This window comes from Monopterus albus, unplaced genomic scaffold (genome assembly GCF_001952655.1).
Source record: "Monopterus albus unplaced genomic scaffold, M_albus_1.0 scaffold96.1, whole genome shotgun sequence".
Taxonomy (NCBI): Eukaryota; Metazoa; Chordata; class Actinopteri; order Synbranchiformes; family Synbranchidae; genus Monopterus; species Monopterus albus.
In genome coordinates this window covers 2,819,406-2,846,827 of record NW_018127976.1, presented here as the reverse complement: position 1 = coordinate 2,846,827, position 27,422 = coordinate 2,819,406, and the positions used below count along the sequence as shown (strand labels likewise).

Here is a 27,422-nt window from a genome sequence, read left to right as displayed (position 1 = left end):
AAAGTGTTGTATTGACATTTTCCTTTACTGCCTCAGTCAACAACGCATCTGCTTAGACATGAGCCCTGTGTCTTTTTTAAAAGTTCTATACATAAAGACAAGAAAGTGATATAATGATATGTGATATTTTGATTTGATTTATTCTTTCAAACATGCAGAACAAATGACATCAACACACACATAATTACACAGATCCAACCAATGCTAATCCAGAATCAGTTTGCTTATACCTAGTACATGTTTGATATAATGCTTACTTACAGCATGTGAAGGTTTGGTGCAGAGCCAGATTAGAATTAGAATCAAATTACTGAAAAGCTGATCTGGGCTGTTGCTGTAAACCTACATGTCAAAAGAAGCTGGTGACCCCATAATAGCTGTGAGCTCACACTGCTACATACTGAAGTGCTCCCTGATTTAGTTAATTTAGAGTCCTCTTGTCTGACAGCACTGGCTCCTCGTGATTTTCTGTCTCCACAGGGGGAAGCTCCAGGACGTGTGTTGGGGCTGTGTTTTGTTGCGTATCATCAGATATTTGTATTGTACCTGTGTTTGGCATCACTACTATTTTATGACTGCCCGTGTCCTGATGGAGCTCCTCGTTCAGGGTCTTGATTTCCTCTCTCATGCTTTCTGTTTCATTTTCCAACCTCCTAAGCTCTGTCTGTAGCTTTTCATTATCTTGTTGCAGAAGAATATTTGCATGTTGCAAGTCAACAGTGGTGTGCTGAACATCCTTCAAGTTGTTAGTTAGCTCCTGAACCTTATTTGTCAGACTCTCTGTGTCCTGCTGCATGTCGTCCATTGCTCTATCCTTGGACATGATCAGCAGCTCTTTACTCCTTTGGTTATGGAGCATGGACATCTCTTCCCTGTACTTTTTGTGGGCCTGTATCTCTGCCTTTAGAGCCTCATTTTCATTGTACTGGGCCAGTTTCTCTTTGATGAGATGTTCACATTCCTTTTCTTTGGCCTGTGCAGGTTTCTTAAGATCTTCAACTCTATCATATAGATCCACTCTGTCTTTATGCAAAAAGTCATTGTCATGTTGAAATTCCCGTTTTTCCTTGTTCCCTGACCGCTTCATGTTCTTTTTCAGTTTGTCCATCTCTTTCCTGTATTTTTTGTGGGCCTGCATCTCTGCCTCTAGAGCCTCACTTTCATTGTACAGGTCCAGTTTCTCTTTGCTGAGATGTTCACTTTTTCTTTGGCCTCTGTGAGTTTCTTAAGCTCTTCAATTATATCATATAGGCGCGCTCTATCTTTATGGAGAAATTGAAGTTCCCGTTTTTCCTTGTTCTTTGAGTAGTAGATGTTCATTTTCAGTTGGTCCATTTCTTGTTGAAGTTTGCAATTATTTCTGAGGAGGTCAAAGCTAAGTTGCAGAAGAATGTTTGCACGCTGCAAATCAACAGTGGTGTGCTGAGCATCCCTCAAGCTGTTAGTTGCCTCCTGAACCTTACTTGTCAGACTCTCTGTTTCCTGCTGCATGTCGTCCATTGCTCTATCCTTGGACATGATCAGCAGCTTGTCACTCCTTTGGTTATGGAGCATGGACATCTCTTCCCTGTACTGTTTGTGGGCCTGTATCTCTGCCTGTAGAGCCTCATTTTCATTGTACAGGCCCAGTTTCTCTTTGATGAGATGTTCACATTCCTTTTCTTTGGCCTGTGTGTATTTCTTAAAATCTTCCATTATATCATATAGGCCGAATCCTTCATTAAGGAGATTTACATTTTCACTTTTAAGTTCCTGTTTTTTCCTGTTCTTTGTGCGCTTGAAATTCATTTTCACTTGCTCCATTTCTTCCCTGTACTTTTTGTGGGCCTGCACCTCTGCCTTTAGAGCCTCATTTTTATTGTACAGGCCCTGTTTCTCTTTGAAGAGACGTTCATTTTTCATTGCTTTGGCCTCTGTGCATTTCTTATGATCTTCAATTACATCATATAGGCCCACTCTTTCTTTACGGAGAAACCTGTTTTCATGTTAAAGTTCCCGTTTTTTCATGTTTGAGCGATTGATGGTAATTTTCAGTTGGACCATTTCTTGCTCAAGTTGGCAATTCTGTCTGAGGAGGTCATCAATAACTCTTTGGAAGTTCTCACATTCCTCCTGGCTGACAACAGCAGTGGGTTTCTCTTGCTCACTCATTTTGTCAACTGTCTGATAATACAAATGTCTGAATGATTTGATTTGATTTATTCTTGCACTTACAGATGTGTGTCTGTCTGATGTAAAACTCTGGTTTTATCTGAATCTCAGTCTGGTGAATGCCCCTATTGTAGGTTGTGTTCTGGTATCCATAGCAACCACTAGATCAAAGCACAGAATGAACTGTGACGTCATTGCTATCCACACCATTAGCCCCGCCCTTAGCAGCAGTAGGTGAGTGGTATCCATGGCAACCTCCAGACAAACGATAAATGAATTCATTAGCAATAAATAAATGACTAAATTAATCAATCAATAGTCTGTAAGTCTGAAGTATCACTTAGATGCAAAACACACCATTGATGCCAGCAAATCACCGACCCAAACAAATAGTGGAGGGAGGCTTCGGCAGACTACGTTGCAGTAGGGCCGAGTTCCGAATGCAGCCATAGCTACTGGTCCCTGTGAGAGGGCGCTAAATTTTCAATGATGGCATGTGCATTGTGGCGTATACAAATTACAGACCTGTTCCTTTACTCAACTTTTGCGACAAGTCAGCATCGAACCGGATCTACATTGTTCTTTTATTTTGTGTTTTCATTATGTATTAACATGGTATATTTGACGAAGATAAGACAGGCTAATGTTGTCACTGTACTGTACATTATACATACGGTGGCGTGCTATCATTACAGTTTGTGTTTACATTGTGACCGCGACATGGTCATTGTTTATTGCTGCTGCCAGGCTAATGGCTAATAATACTGGGTCTGTCTATAAATAATAAACGTCATATTATTGAGTGATCCCTGTGTTCATGTGAGAGCCAAATAATGGAGCTTCATAGCATTAACGTTTACAGTATATTTTACGAAGGTTGTGTTAGAAATTAACTCAATTCTTTTGTTGGAAGCACGAGAAGTGAGGACAGGAGAGGACTGTTTAAAATCATGTAACCCACCTTATAAAAGGGTACGATGTGTGTTATAATTCTGTTTAATTGTTTCACGTATCAAACGCTTTGTTTTGAAAACCAGAAGTTTATTTTGGTAATTACAAGAAGAGGAAGTCTTGCCATTGTATGAAAAACGTAATGTGATAAAACATAGTGTACAGCTAGACTCATGCTAAAGAGGAAAAAAAGTCCATAAGAACTTCTTAAAACAGAAAAAAGAGTGAAAACTCGTCTTAAGTTCGAGGGAGCTCGTGCTTAACGTCAGACAACCTGAAGGAGCAAAACTTTAGGTGTTGAAAAACAGAACCCTTGGTAAGCTATTTCATAGTGCCAATGAATGTTAGCATGCTATGCTAATGATATGCTAGCGTTAGCTAGTAGCATTTTGCTAAAGAGACTAACATTATCCATGTTGCTGTGTATGATGCAGACAGAACAAACAGCAGAGGGGGTGGTAGGCCTTTTCACTTGGCCTCACAGCCTCCCATACTAGGAATGCATGAATTACAGAGCGCCCAGCTGAGACATGTATTTACTCCTAATTGGCCACGGCTAAGCCATCTGACTGGGTCTCAAGCTAAATGCAGGTGTGTTGATAAAGCTCTGACAGGGATATAAGATGGTATCTCTAAAATAAAGCTCAGAAATGAAAAAATATCACACAAGCACCCATGAACTTCTATTTTTTAGCAGTCATGCACTGTTTTGAATGTTTCTTTTATTCTTGGCAGTAGGTTAGATAAAGTCACATGTAAACTGTTCATTAAAAAAGTGAAAGCATCATCCTTTATGAATTATGAAAACCGCTGGGCTGAATGATGAGAAAGTGCATCATAACAATAAGCTTCAGTGAAACAAAATGATGATGACATAGTAGCACAAGTCTGTGATAAAGAGTGTGACCTTTAATTACAGTATGGCACCCATTAAAACACCCCTCCTGCTTTAGGTAATGCTGGAAGGATGTTATTTATGTGTGAGGTTTCATTCCCTCTTACCCGTGCTCCAGTGCTGAGATAATCCCTCCACTTCCTCCCTTGTTCTTTCCCCGCATGAACATGCTCTTCATTTTCATCTCAGTGATGGAGGGCAGTATGAGGGGCACAGCTGTGCAGAACAGAGCCAGCTGGGAAGGCATCAGAGCCCCAGACGCTGACTTCTTTTTCTGTCCATGGAGGAACTTCAGCCGGCCCTGGAACTGCATAGTCTGGGATAGAACAGAAGTTTGGTTTGAACATATCCAGAGGTCTAAATATCTAAGCTGGTCTTTAAAAATTTCACAGGTTATTTTCCTGTGTCTTTCTGTTCCTATAGAACAAGAACATTTTTCTTGTTTCCCTTTTTCCTTGAAAATTGATATCTACTTGCTCTTTTTGTGTTCATAATTTTTACACTCAAACTGATCTTTACTGTACTCTTCATTCTGTAGATACTCTGTATCTGTAATGTTTAAGAACAAAGAACAAACCACACCCAAGTTACTACGTTGCACATGTTAATAATTAAAGGAGACTATAGGATTTAATTTCCTGCAACAGGGCGCAGTACTAAACGCGTGTCTGAACTATAGGTGCAAGTTGAATGTGGGCGTGTTGAACAGTGTTTTGCAATTTTGGTGACCACAGACGCAGCACACTTTCGTGACCAGCCGTGGTTACTGAGCGCATTGTGGAGGAGAGGTGGAATACATTATTAGAGGGGGTAATACATGGTGAGCAGGTGGAGTCGGGGCTAGCTTTAGTTATGTCCAATCAAACCAGCTCCTCTCATCCCCTTTAAAGAGCAGGATGGAAACCCAACTGACTGAAGTCACTGATGTCAGGACGTGGAAACATATGAGAGGAAAGATTCTTTGCCTGAATCTTCTTCTCCTGCCTGTTATGTACTCCATTCCTGGACTGATAGTGACAAACCTATGTATGTAGAAGTACTGCACATACTGTAAATACTTACTCAGAAGTCTGGTAATATCACTGACTGGCATTTGTGCATGGAAGAAAGATAGTCCCTGATCCTGTAACCAGCAGCAGTTCTATACAACCCCAAGTTAGAAAAAGTTGGGACGGTTTGTAAAATCAAAATTAAAACTGAAAACAGTGATGTGTAAATCATCTGTATTCTGTATTACATTGAAAACAATACAGCAGCACATTATTTAATGTGATACCTCATCAATTTTAGTCTTAAAATAAACACTCACTTCAATTCTGATGCCTGCAACACATTTCAAAAAAGTTGTGAGAGTTGCATTTCAGGGCTAGTACTGAGGTAAAACAATGAAATGATGATTCCATTTGACGAAATCTTCTCCAGGGACAATGCAAAACCTTATACTACAGACATTACCAAGGTGCAGCTGTGGAGGAAAAGGGTGCTGGACTGGCCTGGCTGAAGTCCCAACCTGTCCCTAATAGAAAATGTGTGGCACATTTTGAAACACAAATTGCATCAACAAAGACGAACAGGATTGTTGTGCACCTTAAGACTTGTTTGCAGGAGGAATGGGACAAAGGTGTTTAGCAGCATCACACCGTGGCAAATGCTTTAGTATCCCAACTTTTTTGAAACATGTTGCAGGAATCAGAATTGGAGTGTTTATTTTGATCAAAGAATAAAATTGATGAGGTGTCACATCAGATAATGTGCTACTGTATTGTTTTCAATGCAATACAGGACACAGATGATTTACACATCACTATTTTCAGTTTTAATTTTGATTTTAGACACTGTCCCAATTTTTTCTGATTTGAGGTTGTAGTGTAATTTCTCACAGCTGTGTTCAGTGTGTGGAATCCACGGGGGTCTTGCATGTAACCTTATAAATATTTCACAGTTTTAAAAATAATACATTAAAATCATATTGTTATCACTGTATTTATGGTAAAACTGATTGAAAGCACATAGCCAGTGTATGTATCATTCACTTTTTCTCCACCTACTGCTGCTTTAAAAGCGGATCAAACTGCCATAAAATGCAAAAAACAGACGCAATGTATATCTCCACAGTAATAACGAAGGTGTGTCTGTGTGAGACTTGTTTGTTTGAAGAAACTGTAACTTAACAGTGACAGCAGCCACAATGAGGCCAGACTGATTTTACCTGCTGCATAACAGGATTAATGGAGACGTCTGCAGGGTGTTTGTTATTTATCATGGCTTATGATCTTCATGTGTTAATATGTGCATCTATGTGTAATGTTTTACGTGGATTTGGCTTCCCAAACACTGTCTGCAGATCACCTTTGGCTGCATCCTGTAAGCGCAGATGGTGTGTCCTGACTCGTACTAACACTGTTTGACCATATTCATATCTATAGCCACTGACAACTAGTTTATTTTGGTCTATCTTATATCAGAATCAGTGTTACTGGCCAGGTGTGTTGGACACATGAGGAATTTGGCTCTGGTACAGTGGCTCTCAATGTGCATGTACAATGTTTTTCCATAAAGCTCCAAATAGACAATTAAACAATATAAGGTTGAGAAAACAGAATAAAGTATTTATAAGCATAGAAATATATATTCAAACAGTTCAGATGCAGTTTTCAAGATAGCTATATACAAAGGTACATTTACAAGGTATTGCACTGAAGGTTGTCCTTCTGTTATATCAGTGTTATGGCCCAGGGAAGAAAGTGTCCTTGTGTCCAGTTGTTTAGGCGTACAGCGACCTCTAAACTATCACACCTATTTTATGATATGCAATAAATTATTCAGAGTGAATTCCAGCGGCTCAGTTGTGGATTTAATGGTTAATTTAAAGTTGGTGTGGCTGTTAGAATACATGTGTGTATCTGATCTGGTGCTTCCCAGCCTGTGTACCAAATGTCATGGCAATTCATTCAGTAGTTATTGAAACATTTCAGTGTGAACCAAGTGGCGGACCATTTGATATTGGCTTCTATAAAACTACTGTATCGCACAACACAAGGTGTATTTAATAAGGCAGTCAACCTATTCTTTAAACAAGAAAAGAAGAACCTTTGGCCTTTAGAATGAGTACCACTTGCTGCGTGGCATTTTTTGTGTCATTGCTGCAATCACATTGAAGAGGAATGCATCTTACCAGTATTTGCTCACTACTTGGCTACAAGTGCTTCCAGTTTATGTCAGAAAATTGTCATCTAGAGTTTCTGTTGTGTAGCCAACATTTGTGCAACTAGAGCGTACTTGGTGACAGCGAACTCCACTGACTCTGATGAAATGGTCCAAACACATATTATTGTTGTTGTGTTTAGCTTTTCCACTGCTGCTCTCCAAACCACTCCCTGACAGCCATGAGGGATGCTCCTATTCTACTGCTGTGTCCAGATTAGCTAATAATGCGATAACCCTATATTGCAATACAACATCTACATTATCTGTAAATAATGGTACACACTATGATAAAACATGAAGTTTTGGTGCACCAAAGGAACCGCAGTTCTTTTCTCAGAGTGTGTTCAACATTTCCTTTCTGTTTTTGTTTTTTGTTAACTTTGATGCAAATTGAAATTACTGTTCAGTTTAGCTGGAAATTTTATACCACCCACCAAGAATCCAGACGTGCTGTCCAAGAGGCATCGAACTCTGGCTATGAAACATCTGTTGAGAAAGCACGAGAGCTCAGGAGGAATTCCCCCCGCCTCTGGAGAATAAAACAGGCTGCTGACTACAAAATCATCACCTGTATCGTGATAGAGAAAAATGAAAGAGGAGAAGGATGATTTAATTTGTATAGCAATTTGTGTAGCTAATATAAAAAGTACTTCACAGACAGGAAAAAGAAACACTAACAGCAATCATCTGCTACCAATACTCTACTCTTACAGGGCAATTGATGGCACAAAATGAAGCATGTCAGTTCTCATATAATAATATTAGTAAGTAACCTAACAAAATAAATAAGCAAGTTATACTCTGGAAGCATTTTCCCACTGAACTGAGTGGGAAAGTGTGTCCAAACCTTTGACTGGCTTTAACCTTTGTATTTGAGAGATGGAATACTGCAGTCAGCTTTATGATATCACTTAATTAAACTGATATCTATATGAGGATCTGCCAGCATATTCTGATTTCAGTGGCCACAAAAGTGTCTCACACAAATTTCTCTCAGAATTGCATGCCAATCATTATATTGTTGACATACATATATGTGTCTGAAATAACCAGCAGATTCTCAAAATGAAATCAAATAAAGATGGCTAAAATATTACAAGAAGGCCCCACTGCAAACAAGTCATAACAGGGGCTGCGTCTCAAGTTTTTTATACGACTGTTCCTTGCTCCTTGATCAAGGAAGTCACAAGACTCTTATATCAGCTTTGAGGATCAAATCAGATGAAGGATCAAAGGAAAAGGATGTTTCATGTCTCTGAAAATGTTTCCTTGATTTCTTTCTCCTTGCATTTTTTTCTTTGCATCTTATGTGGACGGTACTAAGATGCACGGAAAAGATTCAAGTAAGGGAAATGTTGGTGCACATAAGAGAATTAGGATGTGATCGCAAATTTTGCTCAAGTGACATGGTTGCTACTCACCAGTCCCTGCAGCTGTCTGGTTATCCTGGTGTGCCGAGGTCCCCTGGTGCTGTAGAGGACACATGGCCCAGTGGAGCTGGCGTCTGAACTCCTGACGGTCGTCTATGTGGATGTAATCAAACACATTCTGGTGCATCACGTCGGTCTGTGAACGACACCAAGTAGATTTAGGCTTGTTTGTCATGAAAATGTTCCTTTTCATTAAAATGTCGTAACAGTCTGAGACATTTTGTGCTTCAGGCAAAGTCCTGGAAGTTTTACTACACATGAGATGATGTGTTCACAGCGCTATCCACACACTGACTTTGGACCACTGTGCTTTGCTGCTCATTGCCACCATGTATAACTGTTGGCATCTGTTTGGGGGGGAATTCCTGTCACTGCTGCTCAGGTACACTCAACCTGCCTCATGATTCCTAGGCAGTGTGATAATTGGCCCCATCACATACACAAGGACTGTACACACAAAGTCACTGGGAGTCACAGAAACGTGCATGCACCTTTACATACTTATACAGTATGCCTGCACATACACACAGGCAGGAGCATTTACCCCAGTACAGTAAGAGTCTAAGGGCAGCTGCAGAGCCAGTGAGGGCAGCTGTGTTTGTCAAACATCGCGTGACACCGACTCCTGAGCAACAGTCCAGCTCACCCTCCCCATTCACACACACACACAGCGAGTCGGGCTCCAGCCCGCTCTCGTCATGCCTCCCTCTCTTTTCCAGCTTTGCTCTGTCATTCCATGACAGATTCTTTACTAAAACATTCAACCTTCTCCTCTTCCCTCTCCTCCCTCCTCCCCGCACTCTCTCCAGAATTTCCACACTGGTGGCACGCAATGGTTTTTGATCGCCTGCCCCTGAAAACACAATCTGTTCCCACCGTCTTCGGCAAGCGTTTCGTCATGTGGTTTGGTTCCCTACTGGCAATCAGGCAGACAGACCAACTGAGTGACTATTGTGTATGTGTCTCATAAAAAGCACAAAGAGGAAAAGAAGAGAAAAACTGAAGCATAAGTGATATTTTTTGCTGACCCTGAAAAGCTAACTGCCCCAGAAAAGGATCAAAGGCCAGTGGAGGTTTTCTGCTCTTCTCCCTGGCTTACTAAGTGAAGCATTCTCTTTTATCCCTGTGATATATTAGGAATAAGTGTCCTCTTAACCGCAATTGTGGGTTCAGATCTATGTGACTTCTTGTCAAGGCTTGAGGGACAAATTGTGTGACTTGAAAACACTCGCTCGTTTGCAGGAATTGAAAACATGGGAAAGTCTAAGAGAATGTTTTGAACATATAACATGATATGTGAGCATTTAAAGGAAGACTTTCATTTATCATCTGCAAGGAGAGAGTGTTTCTCCTTCTGAACTGTGTGTATTCAAAGTCAACTGTGTTTTTGGTTCTTAGTCCTCAGGGAAAACTACCTGATTTGAACCTTCAAATTGATCTTGTGTACAGATAAAGTGATTTTCTGCCTCTGTTGATTGTACATCACCTTATATAGTGACATAGAATGCTTTGACTGCTTTGCTTGCTGGGATGCGTTGGCTCACAGTCAAGCTTGTGGCTCATCAATACCTTGTTTCTTCCTCTTGAGCATATCAAGTATGTTTTCCCCACAGAATTAAGAATATTGATGCAAAAATTATGAATGGGTCAAGTCTTACATAACCTTACTGCCATTTTATGTATTCACAAAGGACTTGTTGTGATTGGATTGCCATGAATTCATAAACTGGAAGTGGCAAACTGTGCCAACCCTAAAAGTGGCAAGATGTTGCCACATTTTCCAAAGTTGATCTATACTGTATACAGTACATACAGCATAGGCCTATATACAGTATATGCATCTATTCAGTAACTGTTGTAGGCTATACTGGAACAACTACTGGATGAGCTGACCCAATGTTTTTTTTGTACAGTCACTCGGAGTCCCCAGAGGATGAATCTTACAGACTTTTACTCTATCACCACCACCAGGTCGAAATGTATGACTATTGGATGAAGTGCTATAAAATTTGGTATGCATATTCATGGTGTCCATAGGATGAACCATCATGATTTTGATGATCCCCTGATGGGTCATCTAGTGCCATCATCATGTTAGCATGCTAAGCTATACCTACAAATAGCCTTATTAGCATTATAAGTACACTGAAAAGTGCACTTTTCTGAGAGCATGAAATGTGGCAAAGGAAATTTATTTGCTAATTCCTAAACGTGTCAAAAATTTTCAATGTTTGTTTACTATTTATTTGAATAAAAATACCTGGAAATATAAAACAACCCAAAGTAGAAGCTGTTGATTGAGCCACACACATGCATACATAACATCTTACAGTATGCACCTTACACCTATAATTCCCCGTTTTTACCAGCACCACAGCCAACCTGCACACATGCACACTCACACACTTTGTGGCAGGATCTTTCAAACTGCTTTGGTTTTCATGTCAGTTTCATGCCACTAGGTTAATGCCCCTGCCTGCTTGTAGGCCAAGTGGGAGTGCAGTGCCAGAAGAATTTATACCCCAGAAGCATAGGTTTACTGTGCATGCATGTGTGTGAGCAGACATGAGGGCAAAGGAAGGAGTTGAACATTGAAAAGCACTTTATTCTTGGGTTTGAAGAAGCATTGCAGGATGGGTGAGCTGGTGTTGATATCATCCATAATTAATGACTGGCTGGGTGTAGCTTCTAGAGAGGAAGTAAGCTAAATTGTTGGTGACTGATCAGTGCTCGCACACAGCTATATCCACACACATACGGTATGTAGTAGACCTCAGGGTGAAAGAGAGGTCTTCATCTTTCTGTGGCCTATTAACTATGATGTAGTTGTTATAATCTGCCCATTAGTTATCAGTCTGACTGAGACACAGAGGCTAAACATGCGACATAAGACATGGGATAAAAAGGAAAAGAAAACAGAGAACAGAACTGCTGAGGGTGGAAAAAAGGGATAATGGTGAACGTGCTAATTCAAATCAGATCTCTAACATTTTTTGAGCAAAAACCCTGAAAGAGGCCAAGTGAGAGGACAGATTCAATAGCGCACCTGTGAAAAGGGATGCAAGTGTTCACATCCAGTATGACTTTTGCTTACAAATTTGTTATACAGGAATAACATTACATTTTTGGATTAAACAATTAAATATGAATTTTAACATTTTGAGAAATGCTGTAAAGATATTTTCTTTCTTGTCAAGTGTTTGATTAGAAAATTGAGACTACTCTTACATTAGTATGCACAGACATGAAAACACAGCAGCAGAACAGAAAACATATAGAGCCCACATGCTCAGCACGAGGACTCTGGTTCCAATTCAAAATCATAAAAATATGATTTAGGATTTTCAAACCTTAAACAAAATTTTAGCACAACTCGACCCATACTGCTTTTTCATGGCATGTGGCTACCACATCACTGCAGCAACATTTAGCAACATTTAGCAAGCTTGGTGTCAGAAAGACTGAAATGGCATGATCAAAAGCAGCCACACAAAGACAAGAGAGGGAGTAAAAACACCTCGTTTTACAGAGAAATGTTGCATTTTGTGCACACAGGTGCACGACAGAAAAAGCAATGGTTACATCAGTGTTATTTATCTCATACGGTGTCCCCATGGTATTCTAGAAACCTGAAACAACAGATTAAGCAAACAACAACTACAGTTTGTAGGAGAGATAAATGATATCCTCTGTCTGTTTGTTTTAATGAAAAGCACTGGAAAATTGCTTCACTTTTTGTGGTACAGAGAATGTCACACTGCCACCTAGAGGTAGCAACCCAGATTTTTTTGTTAAGAAAAAGGGGGGCCTTTTGGATCTTCACTCAAAAGAGCCTCACTCCATTACAATTTATGCTGTAAATTACTATATTTTCTACTGTGACCAATTTTGTAGTGCAGCTGGTAAGTCCATTTTGTATTCCAGAGAGCTATGGCTGGATTCACACACACCTTTGCCCTATGCTGAAACAATGCAGCCCTACAGTATCCTCAGCTTGCTCCTGTATTGCTGAGTTTTTTGTCCCCGTGATTGGCTGATTCCTTCTCAGCTGCATGGTTCTATATGTATATACAAAGTGATTTAATACAATTCCTGGTGAAAGTCGCAGATGAAAGAGAACACAATGCCTACAAGTCTGTCTGTGTTTCAGTATAAAGTAATAAAACACAGATGCTCCTGTGGTCAGGAATTTCAGTATTACATATTAATTACACAGCATGTTACTTACAGGAGTGTACATCTATGCATTTCCACTGACCTGATGAAAACCCAGGTAGTCCACAATGGTTGAAGAGGCATAAAAGACCATCCCATCACTGCTCACCACCAAGGCAAAGCCTGTCAGAGACTACACACAAACACATTGACAAAAATAAGCTGTGACTCACAACAGCTCATGCATCAAATAAACTCAAGTGACACATAATTGACAAACACAAACAGCTGAATTTCATTTGTGCCATCTTTGCAAAGCTAATTTTAGAGGGCATGATTCACATTTAGCATTCATCCAGCAGAACACAGTGCAACACAGTCGCGAGAGTGAAATGGCTTTATTTGCAACCCGACATTACAACTGTTATGCATTTAAGCAATAGGCAAAATGCACCTAGAATTTGACAGACATTTTATCACGCCATCCATCCCTCCATTTTCTGCCATTTATCTGAAGCTGAGAGCAGGTTCAGCAAGGTGATCTAGACATCCTGCTCCCCAGCAATGCCAGTTCCTCCTGGGGGACCACAGGAGCTCTCAGGCTAGGTGAGAGTTTCTCCAGTATGTTCTGGTTCTACCCCTCTACCATCTGGATGGAGCTCTAGTCTGAGCTCCTCACCTTATCTCTAAAGTACAATGTTCCATTTGAACAATCTTGTCCATAAAAAACAACAGTAAACATGTAAACAAAGATAAAATAATGCAACACTGGAGAAGGAATGAAACACCGACTGTCACAGGACTGAGTGGGCTAATAAAACGTGTTGATTTGTAATGCAAAACATTGGTTGTGAAAGACGGTTTAGAATACATGCAGAGTTTAGATTCACTGGATTTTTTAAAATAAGTTATCTCAAAGATGCCATACAGTACAGTGCTCCCCTTTAAACTCATGTATTTTATAAGTTAGAAACCTTGATAACACACTCTGTTTGACTGGTAACATGCTTTGATTTGTGATCCAAAGACGCTGATTAAAAGCAGAGCAACTCCAGACACAAACAGCCTCCTTCTCACTTTCTCTTTTTCACACCCACACACAACCACATCTACACACACCCATGCACACAGGAAGAAATAGACAATTGTTGATTAAAAAGAACATTTCAAATAAATACATTCAGACAAATGAGGAGGGATAGACAGGTGGAGCTGGAGTGTGAGAGAAAATGAAAGCATAGGAAAGAGTCAAGGAAGAGGGGGGGAGACAGCTGTGATAGCTCGACCACTGACTAGCCGCTAGGGTTGCGTGACTGCTGCTGCCAGAGTCTGTCACCTCTATTTTACTGCGAGACTATGCAGGGCTACCCTGGTGTGTGTGTATTTTACAGTACATGGTATATATCCCTCTGGCCAGTGAGTGCACACTCATACTCATTTTCTTTCTCAGACTCATGGCTCATGATTGTGTGGAAGCAGATGTTGTTTGATCACTGATTTTGAACCTGCTTATGTAAAGTGTGGACACCGGTGAGCTCTGTGTGTCACAAAGAAAGGAGACAGCACCTTTTGGACCACTGTGAAACTTCGTATGGTACACCTTATTGTCATTCCCAATATATGTAATTACAGTATGTTCATCACTTAGTGGCTGCAAAGACAGAACAGCATGTTCAAACCAAACTGTATTTTTTTAAAACAGTGTATTTTTATCTTATGCCAACATTTCAGATTTGAAAAAAGTATTTTTTAGACCAAGCATTTCATTATCTAGGATCTTTGTTTATGGAAATCATGTGTCTAGAGTGGGATAAGATGTTTAGACACTTTAGCTTTTTGTTGTGTAATGCAGTTCAAAGCTGTGGGATTACTTCTGTAATTCTAGTTCATTCATATCCATATGCACTGTACTGAAAACTAGTGATCATGCACCATGGGAAATGCGGAGCTTAAATGATTTAGGGATCTGGGATTTGGACATTAAATTGTCTTGAATATAGACGTGGTGTTGATTTTGTAAGGTCATAAAAAGGACAGAGTTTACATGTTGGGTTCATTTAGGTTTATTGCTCCATTCCTCTTCCAAGTCATTGAGATGTCACAGTAAATTTTTGCAACACTTTTTCTTTTGAAAGGACTTTAACATTTTAATTTTCCTGGAACTAACAGGGTTTTGACTGAAAACATATGTGCAGGTTAACCCATATATTTTGTAGGTCAATTACCATAATTTAAAACATTATGGGAACACCCGTCATTTATGGTGGACTAGGACATCCCACTTACAGTTTTTTTTCCCATAAACACAGATATGGAAAGAACAACTGAAAAAAAGACTGTTCAATTATAATAATTGCTATTCTATTTTCATTATAAAAACAAAATACAGCAAAATAGCTCTTGCTTTATTAAAAGTAGAACATTTCAGGGAGAAAGCAGAAAATTCAGAGCTGGTATCAGCTGCACTGTGCTGCTGTTTTCTCCAGTCACATTTCCTTCAGTTCCTCACATACTAAAGCCTTTATGTAATGGAAACAGGCACCTGCTGCTGGACCACTCCATTATATATCTGCATCTATGACCTCCCTCCCCCAAATAACTCCCATATCCACCCATGGGAGACTAAAGACTTTGACTTAAAAACATAAAAGGTCCTTTGAAAGCAGAGCCAAAAATAAAATACTGTATATGTTCACTGGATTTGGAAGCAGGGAAGGGAAGAAGGAGGTGGTTTGATGGTAGTGGTGGAGCTGCCTTGTCTCATTGTTTTGACAGGGTGTTTCTGCTGTTTAACTGTCAGGTGAGATAAAAGCAGTGATGATGAGGTCAAGGCAAATGCAGACACCTCCTGCCACCGCAAGACTCCACACAACTGGAATCTGATAATTGAGATGTAATGTCTCAGGAGCTACTGGATCGACTGCTGTGAAATTTGGAACAAATACCCATGACTCCCTCGGCATGAACTGTAATCACTTTGGTGATCCGTTTGCTTTTAATCTTTTTGGTTTGTGACCAAATGCCTCTAAAACTAATGAAATTCCCATCAGCTTCAGCTGTACTTTGTGCTAGACAGCACAGCCAGATGGGGTTATTAAAATACTGGCATTCAAACCTCAAATGAATGAAAACTGTGTGGAAAACGTGATGTAATTATGGCATTTAAATCTATTACTTTATTAACTGGCCTTCTCATCTGCCCTAATGAGTAATCTGAATCTTTTTCTTCTTTTCAAGTGATCAATCTTTTCACCTCTGCCTGGAGTAAAAACATTTTTGCTATTTTTTTTTAAACTTTCCTTTTTTAAAAACAATTTCTGGCTTTTTATGTGAAAAGTGAAATAGTGCATAAAATCAGGTAGATGGCAATGTTCAGACTGTCATTGCAAGTATGTTAGTAAGCCAAGCACAACAGGGATTAGACAGTGGAGGTGGTGGTGGGGGCTGCTGTGCAGACCTGGTAAAACCAAACAAGTAGTGAAAATTTTGTTGTGCATCCCAGGAGAGGTTGTTCATATCTTCCATTGTGAAAGTGGCTTCTTGGAATTGTGGTCAGAAGGTTGTTGGTGCCTGTCATGGTGGCAACCTGAGAGTTTATGTGGAAACCAGCAGTAGGTGAGGTCACCAGGCTGAATAAGGAGACTTTCTGAGTATGGTTGGCTCAGGGGCTCCTGAGGGCCAGAGACACTAAAGGTTCTGGACTCTGTGGGTTTAGCCTGGCTGACAGGAAGCTCTGACTAATTGTCAAGGCTTGGATTCAAGAGGAACAATGCAGATTCTATCCTGACTGTGAAATGGTGGACCAACTCTTGGCCCCTGCAAGGCTACTGGAGGGGTCATGGTAGTTTGCCCGTTCAGTCTACATGAGTTAATCAGAGTAAGAGTTATGTTCATATTCTCAGTAAGACGTGAAACAAGTTCCCAGTGGTTGTTGGCCCTTGTCTCCAGTCCTGTTTGCGATTGTCTTGTCAAGCCTGTTTACTCTGATCACTTCATTTGGCACAGGGGACATATACCCCCTTTATTATTGCCTAGCATGCAGAGAATATGTGTGTTTGTGTGTGAATGAAGGATATAGGGAAGCGGAAGGCCTGGTGGGGAGTGATGGTGGGATCACACAAGCTTGCTAAAAAAGGCAAAGTCAGAAGAGAGTCACACATGATAGAGCTTTGCTGTAGATGCCCCTCAGATACTGGTCAAAAGAGCCAGTTCGGTGGTTGGCACGGAGCTGAACGCGGTGGTATCAGTCACTACTGACATACAGCCATTTCTGAAATAAAGATAGAGTACTTAGTCCTGTCATTTAGATGTTCTATATTTTATGGAATATAAATTGTCACACCTGAAGGAGTTCTATATACTGTATACTGTAAAATCCCATCAAGCACACACACACACACACACACACACACCTACTCCCCTCTCCTGGGATCCCGTCAATACAGTTTGCTATGAGGCTAAATCACAGGAGGCAGCACATCATCACGGTCAATCTAGCCTTTGGTTTATCATCCCATTGAGACAGCCCATTAACAGAAGCATCAACAGATCTGCTCTGTTCTGTGTGTGTGCACTCACTTGTTGACCAGTGCCATAATTTGTTGGTTGAAAGACTACCACATTGTGTAGCAATGATCTGATGAAACATGCTGCTGTACATGTCTGATTATGACAACCTGCCTGCTCTCATGCCTTCATTGCCTGTCCAGGACTTTAACAACATGTCTGTAGTTATGATCTGATTAAAGTTCTTAGGTCAACTGACAAAACATATTATATTTGATATGATTTCTGTTGACAGGCTCAGCATGTTCTTCTCACTCCCTTCTGCTGACTTTCACATATGACCACATGCAGTCAGACAGATGTGCACACACACTCACACACCCTCTGTCCTCATGCAGACAAATATGGTCTCCCCACTGTCCTGTATGCAACTAGTGAGCAACTCATCCACAGCAAGCCTGCTATTATCAAAATATCTTTAGGCCATTATTTGCATACATATGACACAGTTTGTTCAAGTGTATGTAAAAAGGGTTGCACAGACACAGAAATATTTTTACAAGATGCACATACAAACAAAAGCCATGATGTTTCTTACTTCCAGGAGCAGGCTGCTTTCGTTGATGGAGGTGCACAGCGGAAGGCTGTCTTTCCTAGGCTCAGGGTTAGAGGGGGCTGTGCTGGTGATGTGTTTCCTGGACGTCTTCTCTTGGCTCGCTATAAAAAAGAAAAAAGGTAAATGATTGTGCCCATGTACAATGAATGAATAAACTAATGGCAACCAGTGGGTTTAAAGAGCTAAAAAATATGAAACTGAAAAGAGGAGCCAAAAACCATTGAAAAAAGCAAACATTAATGTTAAATTTACACAAGCAGGTATATCCGCTATGCTGCATTCAAGCAGCGGAAAGTAAACACAAAGCACACCTCATATAGGTGAATTTCTTTAAAATAGTGTACAGAATATAGATTTAACACATGATGATAATTATTCTGTTTTTCAAAGTGTGCTCACCAGTTTAACCAGCACCTCTGTGATACAGCAGTGACAGAGCTGGACTGGCATTCCAACATATGGGACATATGGCAGACATATTAACAGTAACAATCTGTTTTTGCACTGCACTAATGCCAAATATTAGTCTGTGTGGTGGGTCTGTTTAACAAGACACAACAGTGGAGGATTTCATGACTTTACAGGATTGCTCTCATATGATATGGCCTTATAAACAGCTCTCTGGTACAGGACAGCATCTGGTGCATTTGGGACATCTGGCTGATAGCTGAGCAGTGTGGAAACATTCAAATGCTCATTACTGATTCTAACAACAAGTTGTAAGCATTATTAATCTTAAAAAGTTAATCTAGTATGATTAAAATCTTTTGAGTATTTATTACGCTCTGTGTGGAATGTATCAAATTTGTGTTAGGACCGGTGGGTCCAGCAGGTCGGAGAATGTGAGAGAGGGACTCAGAAGGCTAGACTTGGATTCTGGACAATCAGATATTTTATTAAAAAACAATACTTCAGATACAAGATAACAAAGGTGGTAGGAAGTGTAGCAAGGCTATAGGTGTAGAGGGTTCACTGTACTAGGCTGTGAGACTTATGGCGTCAACAGGCACTTGAAACCAGGTAGAGGAGAGAATAATGGAGAGCAATTAAGGGCCGGCAAGAAAACAGAGTGCAGGTGGCCATGAAGAGCAGATGGAGCCAGGCAGGGAAATCAGACAGTGTAGTGTAGATGGAGATACGTTGAGATGGCAGAGACAGGCTGGGATATCGAGCAGGACCAGAGAGACAATGGTGTTGCTGGGTGGTCAGTGCCTGGCAATGGAGTGGGACGATGCTGGTAAGTCAGCAATGATGCTGAGCCACCAGGACCCAATAGTAAGGCGACGCAGGTCAAGTGGGCCAGTGGTGCCGCCGGAGAGCCAGAAAAAAGTAGGTAACCAAGCAGGACAAGAGGACCAACAGCGCTGCTGAGGAAACCGGTAGCTGGCAGGTAAGTCAAATAGGATGGTGAGTTGACAGTCTCGTTGGGAATCTGGTTTGGGCAAGCAGATTGGACAGGACAGGCGTAATGATAATGTCACTGGGGCACCAGGAACAAGCAGGTAAGTTGAGCAAGAGAAATTGAGTAGAGAAATACTGTCAAAGAGCAAGCAGTGGTTGGCCAAGTGACAGGTCGGCAGGATCAGCAACAAACTGGCAAAGGCGATGCCTCTGCCTGCCAGTTAAGTAGGGTGAGGACTAATGAGGAAAGTAGTCACAGCTGTGCCTGACTGCCACGCCCGAGCCTAGCTCAGATTGCCAGGGAAGAAAGAGAGAGAGAGAGGGAGAGAGCAGCTGTGACAATTTGACTGTTTTAAGAGAGAGGATTTCTTCCTTCATGAACACAGATCTGAGAACAGCTTTTCCCTTAAACCCATCCTCTATCCAGCTATGACTTCCATCTTCTCCTTAGGAATCCTGAAGCATTCCCAGGCTAGATGAGATATATAATCTAAATATATAAACCTTGGGCCTCCTACCAGTTCAAAATGCCCAGAAGGCCACCAGTGGAAGGCGCCCAAGAGGAATCCTGATCAAAATGCCTGAACCACCTCAACTAGCTCCTTTTGACATGAGGAGCAGCAGCTCTAGTCTGAGTTCCCTCTGAATGTCCTGACTCTGCACCCTGTCTCTAGGGCTGAGTCCAACCACCCTACAGAGGCAACTCATTTTGGCCACTTGTATTTGCGATCTCATTCTTTCTGTTACTATCCAAAGCTTGTAACTATAGATGAGGGTTGGAGCATAGCCTGACTGGTAAATTGAAAGCGTTGCCTCCCTCTTCACCTCAACAATATGATACAATGCCCGCATTACTGCCGACGCTGCACCAATCCAACTGTCAAACTCATGCTCCAATTTACTGTCACTTGTGGACAAGACCCTGAGATACTTCTGCTCCTCCACCTGGGGCAGCAACTCACAGCCAACAGCATCACATCATCTGTATAAAGCAGGGAAGCAATTCTGCGGTCCTTAAAGCAGGCACCCTCAATCCAGAGGAGAAAGGATTTCCTTTACCAGAGAGAGCGACACATACTAGACATTTTATACATAAAATAGATAGAAAATATATAAAAGTTAGTACAGGGAGAAACAAAATGACAATGATTGTCATTCATTAAACGCTACAAAGATAAGCTTTATCCCTGCTAGAATGTCCTTGAGAAAAAAGTAAGAGCTTTTAAGTTCTAGTAGCTGCTACTCTCTAACTCAGCCCGATCTCTGGCCTTTATGTGAGGAAACACAAAAGGAAATTTCACCTGTGGATTTCAAGATAAGTCCTCAGTAGAGCACTTATGTGCTAAATGCTAAATGAAAAATAATTTTATAGTAGCAGAAATGATTCAAAGTTGCAATTCTCATCACTCACAGTTTTCACTCTCAACACCGCAGTCTCCTCACTAAAGTCAGGGCATTCAGTGTCAGCTTGTCTCTTCATCCCACTCTACTCCTCTGTGCCATCTGGCATTTAATAAAGTAAAGGTTCTACCACAGATTGACACACTCCTTCAACCACTGTACATATGCAGAACTGTCATATGGGCATTATTGATTTGTGTGTTTCTTTTACTGTCAGAGGGTGTGTGGCTCAATCCAAGAGATCAGCTCTTTGCTCGGCAGTCATTGTATCAGGCACAAATTAGTCATGCAACACACACACAATAGCCTCGCTATGAAAAAACAATGTATGTAAAACATTTTCCAGTGTTTTGTTCAGTCCTCTCCCACTTTAACCCGCAACAGCCTCCTGGCTTTTGTCCATCCCTTCCCCCACCCCCCCTTTTTCTATTCTCCTGCTTCTCATCTCTGCACCCTTTTCTTGCTCAACTCTGCATTTCAAATTTTGTTATTTTAATTCCTCCAGGAGAGTTTCCCCTTCTCATCTTTTTCATATTTGATCATGCACCCCCCCGTAAAGACTAAAAGTATAACTTTGGTTAAAGTCTGGTGAGAGCACTGACAGGCAGCTTTGTAAACTCACAGATGCCAGTAATAATGTTAAGTATTTTGTCATCACCTCTGCTAGGTGCAAGCACATACAAACAAACGGACTCAGACAGCCACACACTCTCTCAATCACCGTAATATCATCCAACCAGTGGAAACCATTGCACAGGCAAATTAATCTAATAAGCTTCTTCATTTTCCTCCTTCAGCGCCTCATATATTTTTGTTTTCTCTCTTACGGCAGTGTTTGGAGAGGATGCGACGTCAGGAAAGACAAACATACGAGATGATTAATTATCGGGACCGGCGCTTCCTCTCCCAACAATACAGGCTTTATTCATTACCGCTCGTGTCTTCGGGTTTGCTTTTCTTTGCCTCTATTTTCTCCTGCTCTGGTCTAAAAAGGAAAACAGAGTAGGTAATGGTGAAGCATTTATGTGCTCTGTGTGAGGACAGGCTGTTAAGTAAAAAATGACAAGTAGCGGGATGTAGATGCTGCCAAAGGGTGAGGCTGAAAGTGTTTAGCTCCTTTAGTCAGGCGGCTCTGTCTTTCCATTTCCACTGAATACACAAAATATTAGGGACCACCCACCAAATATGGACCTTCTGTATTACCTCAATTTGCACAGTTTAAGCTCCAATGAGATAAGTGAATATGGAGCCTATAATGACACTAGAAGATTCACATATGAAAAAAGAAATGTGTGACTTTAGAACACAGTCCTTAGCCAGGTAGTAATGTCTGCAGCCTATAGGGGGTGAGGTGAGTCTGGCCCTGTAGCAGGTTAACATATACAGCAGACTGGGTATGTTTGTCTTCTTTCAACACCCTCTCCTCCAAAGCCACTTCCCCCCACACTATCAGTAACAGCTGAAAACAAGAAATATGAAGACAAAGTAGAAAAGAAAAAGAATTAACCCTCCATAAGTAGAAAGTGCAGTGTGAAAGAGGGGTCTCTGGAGCTTTTATTCTCAGGATAATGGGCAGAAAAAACAAATTAATGTCTCACAAAATGCTAGAAAATCCAGAGATTATTGTTTCAATACAGTCTGGTACATTAGAGGATTTGAGTTAAAGATGACATGGCATGAAATTATGTTGAAGACAATCACATGATTCTAGCTGTTTTATAATAAGTGAGTACAGGAGTAACATGCATTTTGAATTTAATGGTAGATAATACCCCAGGTCCGTTCTTTAGCACAGGCTCCTGTCCACAGCAATGTGCAGAAATGAGCAGTGAGTGAAAACATGTGTTTAGAAGTTGCAAATTCACTAAAAATCAGAAACTGAAATATTGTATTTACTGAAGTATCTCAACCCCATGAATATGTGGTTCTGTTGTTTCTTGGCTGTGAATTGGTTATTGTCTGTTTTTTGAATTTGGATCTGAGCCACATCCACATGTGATCCTAGATCTGATTTATATTCAATGTTTGACCATGTGACCTCTGACAGAGCAGTCAGATTCATGTGTTTTTTTCAACATCTCGGTCCGCTGCACATGTTGCCTGTCATCATCAATTCAGTGTCGGCCCTTCACATACATAGAGGAGAGCGATGGGGGGTAAGTGGCAAGACGAGGGCATTTCACATTGTATTATATTATGAACATGGCTTTACTCTGTGCCTCTGTTGCTCTGTAGACACATTCTTATGAACAAAATAACTTGATACATACTACAAACTTACACCACATACTCCACATGACGTAGCTACAGTATATAATGTATATAATAATAGGCCTACATATAATAGTGCTGTATATAATAACTGAATAACACAGGGGTCATTTTTGTGCCTTTTAAATATTTACAGTATACTTTAAGTACATTTAGCTAATAATACTTCCAAAGTTTACTTGCATGATATTTTTAATGCTACTTGTAATTTTTACATTTCAGTATTATTTCTTTTACTTAATTAACAGGTTTGAACACTTCCTTGTTCGTTGGCATAAAGTAATTTTGTCTAAATTTGGGAGAAGTTACATTTTCTCAGTCAGAGGTTTTTCAAATATCTCAAATATCTTAGGGGCCCCAGACACATCCATGTTACTTATCTGTGTTCAGGCTCTCTGTCTCTCTGTTTTCAGCAGCAGGGGTGCCATCTGTTGGCAGTGGATCCTCTTTATGTCTAACTTGTAAGAGTTGCAGCCCTGAACATACAAGTGCTGTGCAGCACAGCAGCCCCTCCCCTTCCTTGGCTTGCGTGAGTAGAGAAAACTATGTGTGTGTGCACATATGTGTGTGTTGAGGTTAGGTTGGCTCACAGCCATCTCTTTTGCCTATTCCTTCCCCCAGTGCGCTTCTTCTCTCTGTCTCTCTCTCTGCAGGCACAGGAAATCCACAGTAGAGAGAGCAACACCAACACAGTGAATGAGAGAGCGAGAGAGAAAGAGAGAGAGAGAGAGAGAGAGAAAAGCTGGCTGATCAAGGGCTGGTTGTCACGCAAGCAAGCCGTCTGTCAATCTCCCCCACCCCTTCCTTCTGACAGGCTGCTGGCAGCCGGCCAAGGCCTTGCGGGCAAGCCGGCAAGCCACATTAGCCCATAAAGAATTTCATAATAGCAACAGCTGTTAAATATTGATGACTGCTGGCAAGAGCTCAATGGCGCTCTGCAAAAAGGTTAAGCCTGCACTGTAATGGAAGCTAATACTTCATTATACCACAGATCAAATGTCCAGCTCTCCTCCTATCCAAATCCAACCCTTAATATTTCAATATTTTTTCTTGTTTTTGCAATGTGGAAAAGAGAAAAAAGGAGACAATGAAAGAAAACTTTTGGCAATATCATAGAAACAATCATGAGCTTTTTCACTTGTTTAACAATGCTCCACATATAAGCAATAAACTGCTCCTCCATCATCCCTGATAGCAATATTAATGTTGTACTGAGGCCTATAATCTGTTTTGGATGAAAATGTTTTGTTTATTTGTTTCCACTGTGACATATAAGATTCCATTTGAAGAGATACACTACCAGGATTTAGAGCAAATCCCTTTGCCTGTTAACAGAACATCTCCAAAAAGTACTTTCCATTAAGGCGAGGAAGCCAGGAATGACAAATATTCTCTTTCAAAGGAGATTGTAATGTGAAGGAATATTTTTTTTTGTGTGAGGAGGCGGTGGGGGATGCAGAAAAAAGTCAGTTCTTGAACAGATCACAAACAATGGCCCTGGTTATGCACCTCGAAACTGACATGAAGGGGAAGTGATATTATGACAAAGCAAATGGGATCACACAGAATGGAGCTTGTGATGTAAACTCAATCGTTTCTACTTCTCTGTTTTGGTTAGTGAGCAGACACACTAGTCTAACTAACATGTTGTAGAGGAGTAACACCCTGCAGCGAAACAAACCTGCAGAGCAACTTCTCTACAGCACGGCTACTGCTGCTGTACTGTAGTCTGTGGTGCATCATAAAACTGGCGCCATGCGCTCTGCACACACATACAATTCAATCAGGCATGTTTTGCTGAGATGAGCAGTTATGCAGGAAAGCATTTTATTTGACTATGGCCAAATGAATGCATCAGTGTATTTTCTAATTGAAGTCAACAAGATGCTGTACTTCTCCTGCCCTTCTTGAGGACTTGACACTAGGCAAACATCAGTTCTGGCACTCTGTTCAGCAGAGGGTGAACTGAAGATACAGAGCACCTCATGAGTCACATATAGCAATAATATGCACAGAATTTTGTTTAAATCTTAAAATAAGAAACTCAGTCTTGCTTTCTTATAGCAGCAGCTGTGCAACATGTGAAACCAGTTTCTAGGAGGCTCTAATCTGCAAATTGATGGGATAACTAAACTCAATTCAAGCCAAGTTACAGTTGGGCGCAAAAGTTGGTATGCCCTTACTCTGACATGACAAAAAGAGTAAACAGATTTTTTTCTTATCAACATATTTAATGCACATTCAGCTAGTACAACTGTTCAGAAGTAATGAGTAAAAAGGGTCAGGGAGTGTATTAAAAGAAAGCTACAGTAAAATAATGAAAATCATATCAGAGCAAAAGTTTGCATCCCCCTTTATGAAATGTTCTCTAATACTTTATATGTCCTCCCTAACCTCCTCCAACCTCTTTGGGTGCCCTCTGTGCAGTGTTTGTATCCTTTCAGGTGTAATTGGAGCTCATTCTTCATAGCATCCATGTTCCAAATCTACTAGACTGCTAGGGTGTCTGATACTGTTATGTACAGCCCTCTTCAAATCGATCCACAGAATTTATTCAAAATAAGATATTATGACATTAAAATTTCCTTTTTTGCAGTTAAACTTGTTTGTGCAGTATGCAGTTGCAGAAAAAAAGTGTATTTTGGGGGAATTGGGGGAAAATGTCATTGTCAGGCCTGCTCTCCACTTCCTGTGATGCAGTAAGTTCATTCAAATACTGACATAATTTATCTTGAAGTGGGGCACCAAATGTGAAAAACTGCCTATGGATAAAAAATGGTAAAAAAATAAATAATAGTATAATAATAATAATATTTTGTTCGTCTATGTGTTAGCCCTGCGATGGATTGGCGACATGTCCAGGGTGTACCCCGCCTTCGCCCGATTGCCGGCCGGGATTGGCTCCGGCCCCACCCGTGACCCCGTTCAGGGACTAAGCAGTAGAAAATGAATGAATGAATGAATGAATAATAATATTTAAAAAATATGAAGTCTTTGTGCCATGCATGCAGAGGAGTGTGTATGTGTTTAATCACATCTGGAATCCACTGCCTTACTGTTTTAGACATCAGCTCCAGCATGTGTGTGTTTGATTGGTAATTCTATAAATAGATTTTCCTTGGATTCCTGTTTTGATGAGGATGGGTTGTTGCTCACTCAAGGAGCTGGTGGTTAATAAAACCACCTGGCCACAATAAAGCACAAGCCTTCTATTTCTGCACTCCCACAATCTCCATTTTCACAAGCAGTCTGAGAATCAAAAGCTTGAATATGAATTGAACTTCATTTGCAGGTTTTACACTGATCTTGAGGCTTAATTAGAGATACATTTGAACTAAAATCTTTGACCTCAACAGATATACTGCAGAGCATTAGACCACTGGCTCACAATGTACAGTATAGCATAAGCAACCACATAGTGTGAGCTTACTCATAGATGTATCATTCATCATCTACCGCTGCAAGTACAGGTTGCAGTGTTTCAAATCTCCTGCTAATTCACACTAAAAAAGTAAATACTGGAGACAAATCAAACAGCTCTGGGAATAATATTTGTTTTCTCCTGCTGTATTTTAGTCTCGCTGCATTCCTGTTTTTTGGGAGGGAGAAAGAATGAAAGAAAAGAGAGAGGAGGTTATAGTCTGCAGTTGTACAGTCACCTCTACTTTTACAAAATGCTGGTTCCTTGTGTTTCTTGCCAAATTGCACCATTCACAGTATTCAAAATAACAGGGAGAGAGAAGTAAAACAAGTCTTACGTTAGCATTCTCTCATTTTCCTCACTGTTGGCCAGTCAAAAGCAATCATAGCTTGGTTTGCGGTCATTGTAACATTCACCAGGTTTTTTGGAACAGAACCACACCTTTCATGAGTTTCTTTTCATCCATAAAGCCTCACCAAAACAAGATGGTAATCTGTTAAAAAGATCATGGTGCTATTTCGGCCCATCAAGGCAAATAATAATAGGCAGATGGTCCCTTAGACTGAATCCATATGGGAGGCAAGCCATGCTAATGCTGCTGTAGCACGCAAAGCTATGCTAACCAAGACAGGGTGGAAAAAGTAAAAAAAGTTGTGTTACCTATTTGTTGGACTACTCAAGAAGGCATTAATTAGTGGAGGAAAGTATAAATTCCTGTGATAGACTTGGCAACCTGTTCAGGGTGTACCCCGCCTCTTGCCCAGTGTCAGCTGGGATTGGCTCCAGCAGCCCCCTGTGTCCCTGTTCAGGAATAAGTGGTATGGATAATGGATGGATGGATGGAAAGTATAAATTGGCCCACTTAGTGTACTAATGAGTGAATTTGTACTGAGTTAAATGAAGCCAGAACATGCCATGCTAACCACTAAACAATGGAGGAAAGAGTACAGTGTATTATACTTTACTGAAACTCTACTGGGACATAATGTTACTGTCTGGTGAAAACCTGTAATATGT

At 40.7% G+C, this 27,422-nt stretch overlaps 1 protein-coding gene across 1 annotated transcript in view; it reads right to left on the bottom strand.

Moving 5' to 3' along the window:
* ahrra (aryl-hydrocarbon receptor repressor a) overlaps positions 1-27,422 on the bottom strand; it is a 77,379-nt gene that overhangs the window by 3,796 nt on the left and 46,161 nt on the right. Inside the window, 5 exon segments of the mRNA XM_020608956.1 lie at positions 4,105-4,313; positions 7,639-7,772; positions 8,626-8,770; positions 12,893-12,982; positions 17,894-18,012. Coding sequence (XP_020464612.1) covers positions 4,105-4,313; positions 7,639-7,772; positions 8,626-8,770; positions 12,893-12,982; positions 17,894-18,012 — 697 coding nt within the window.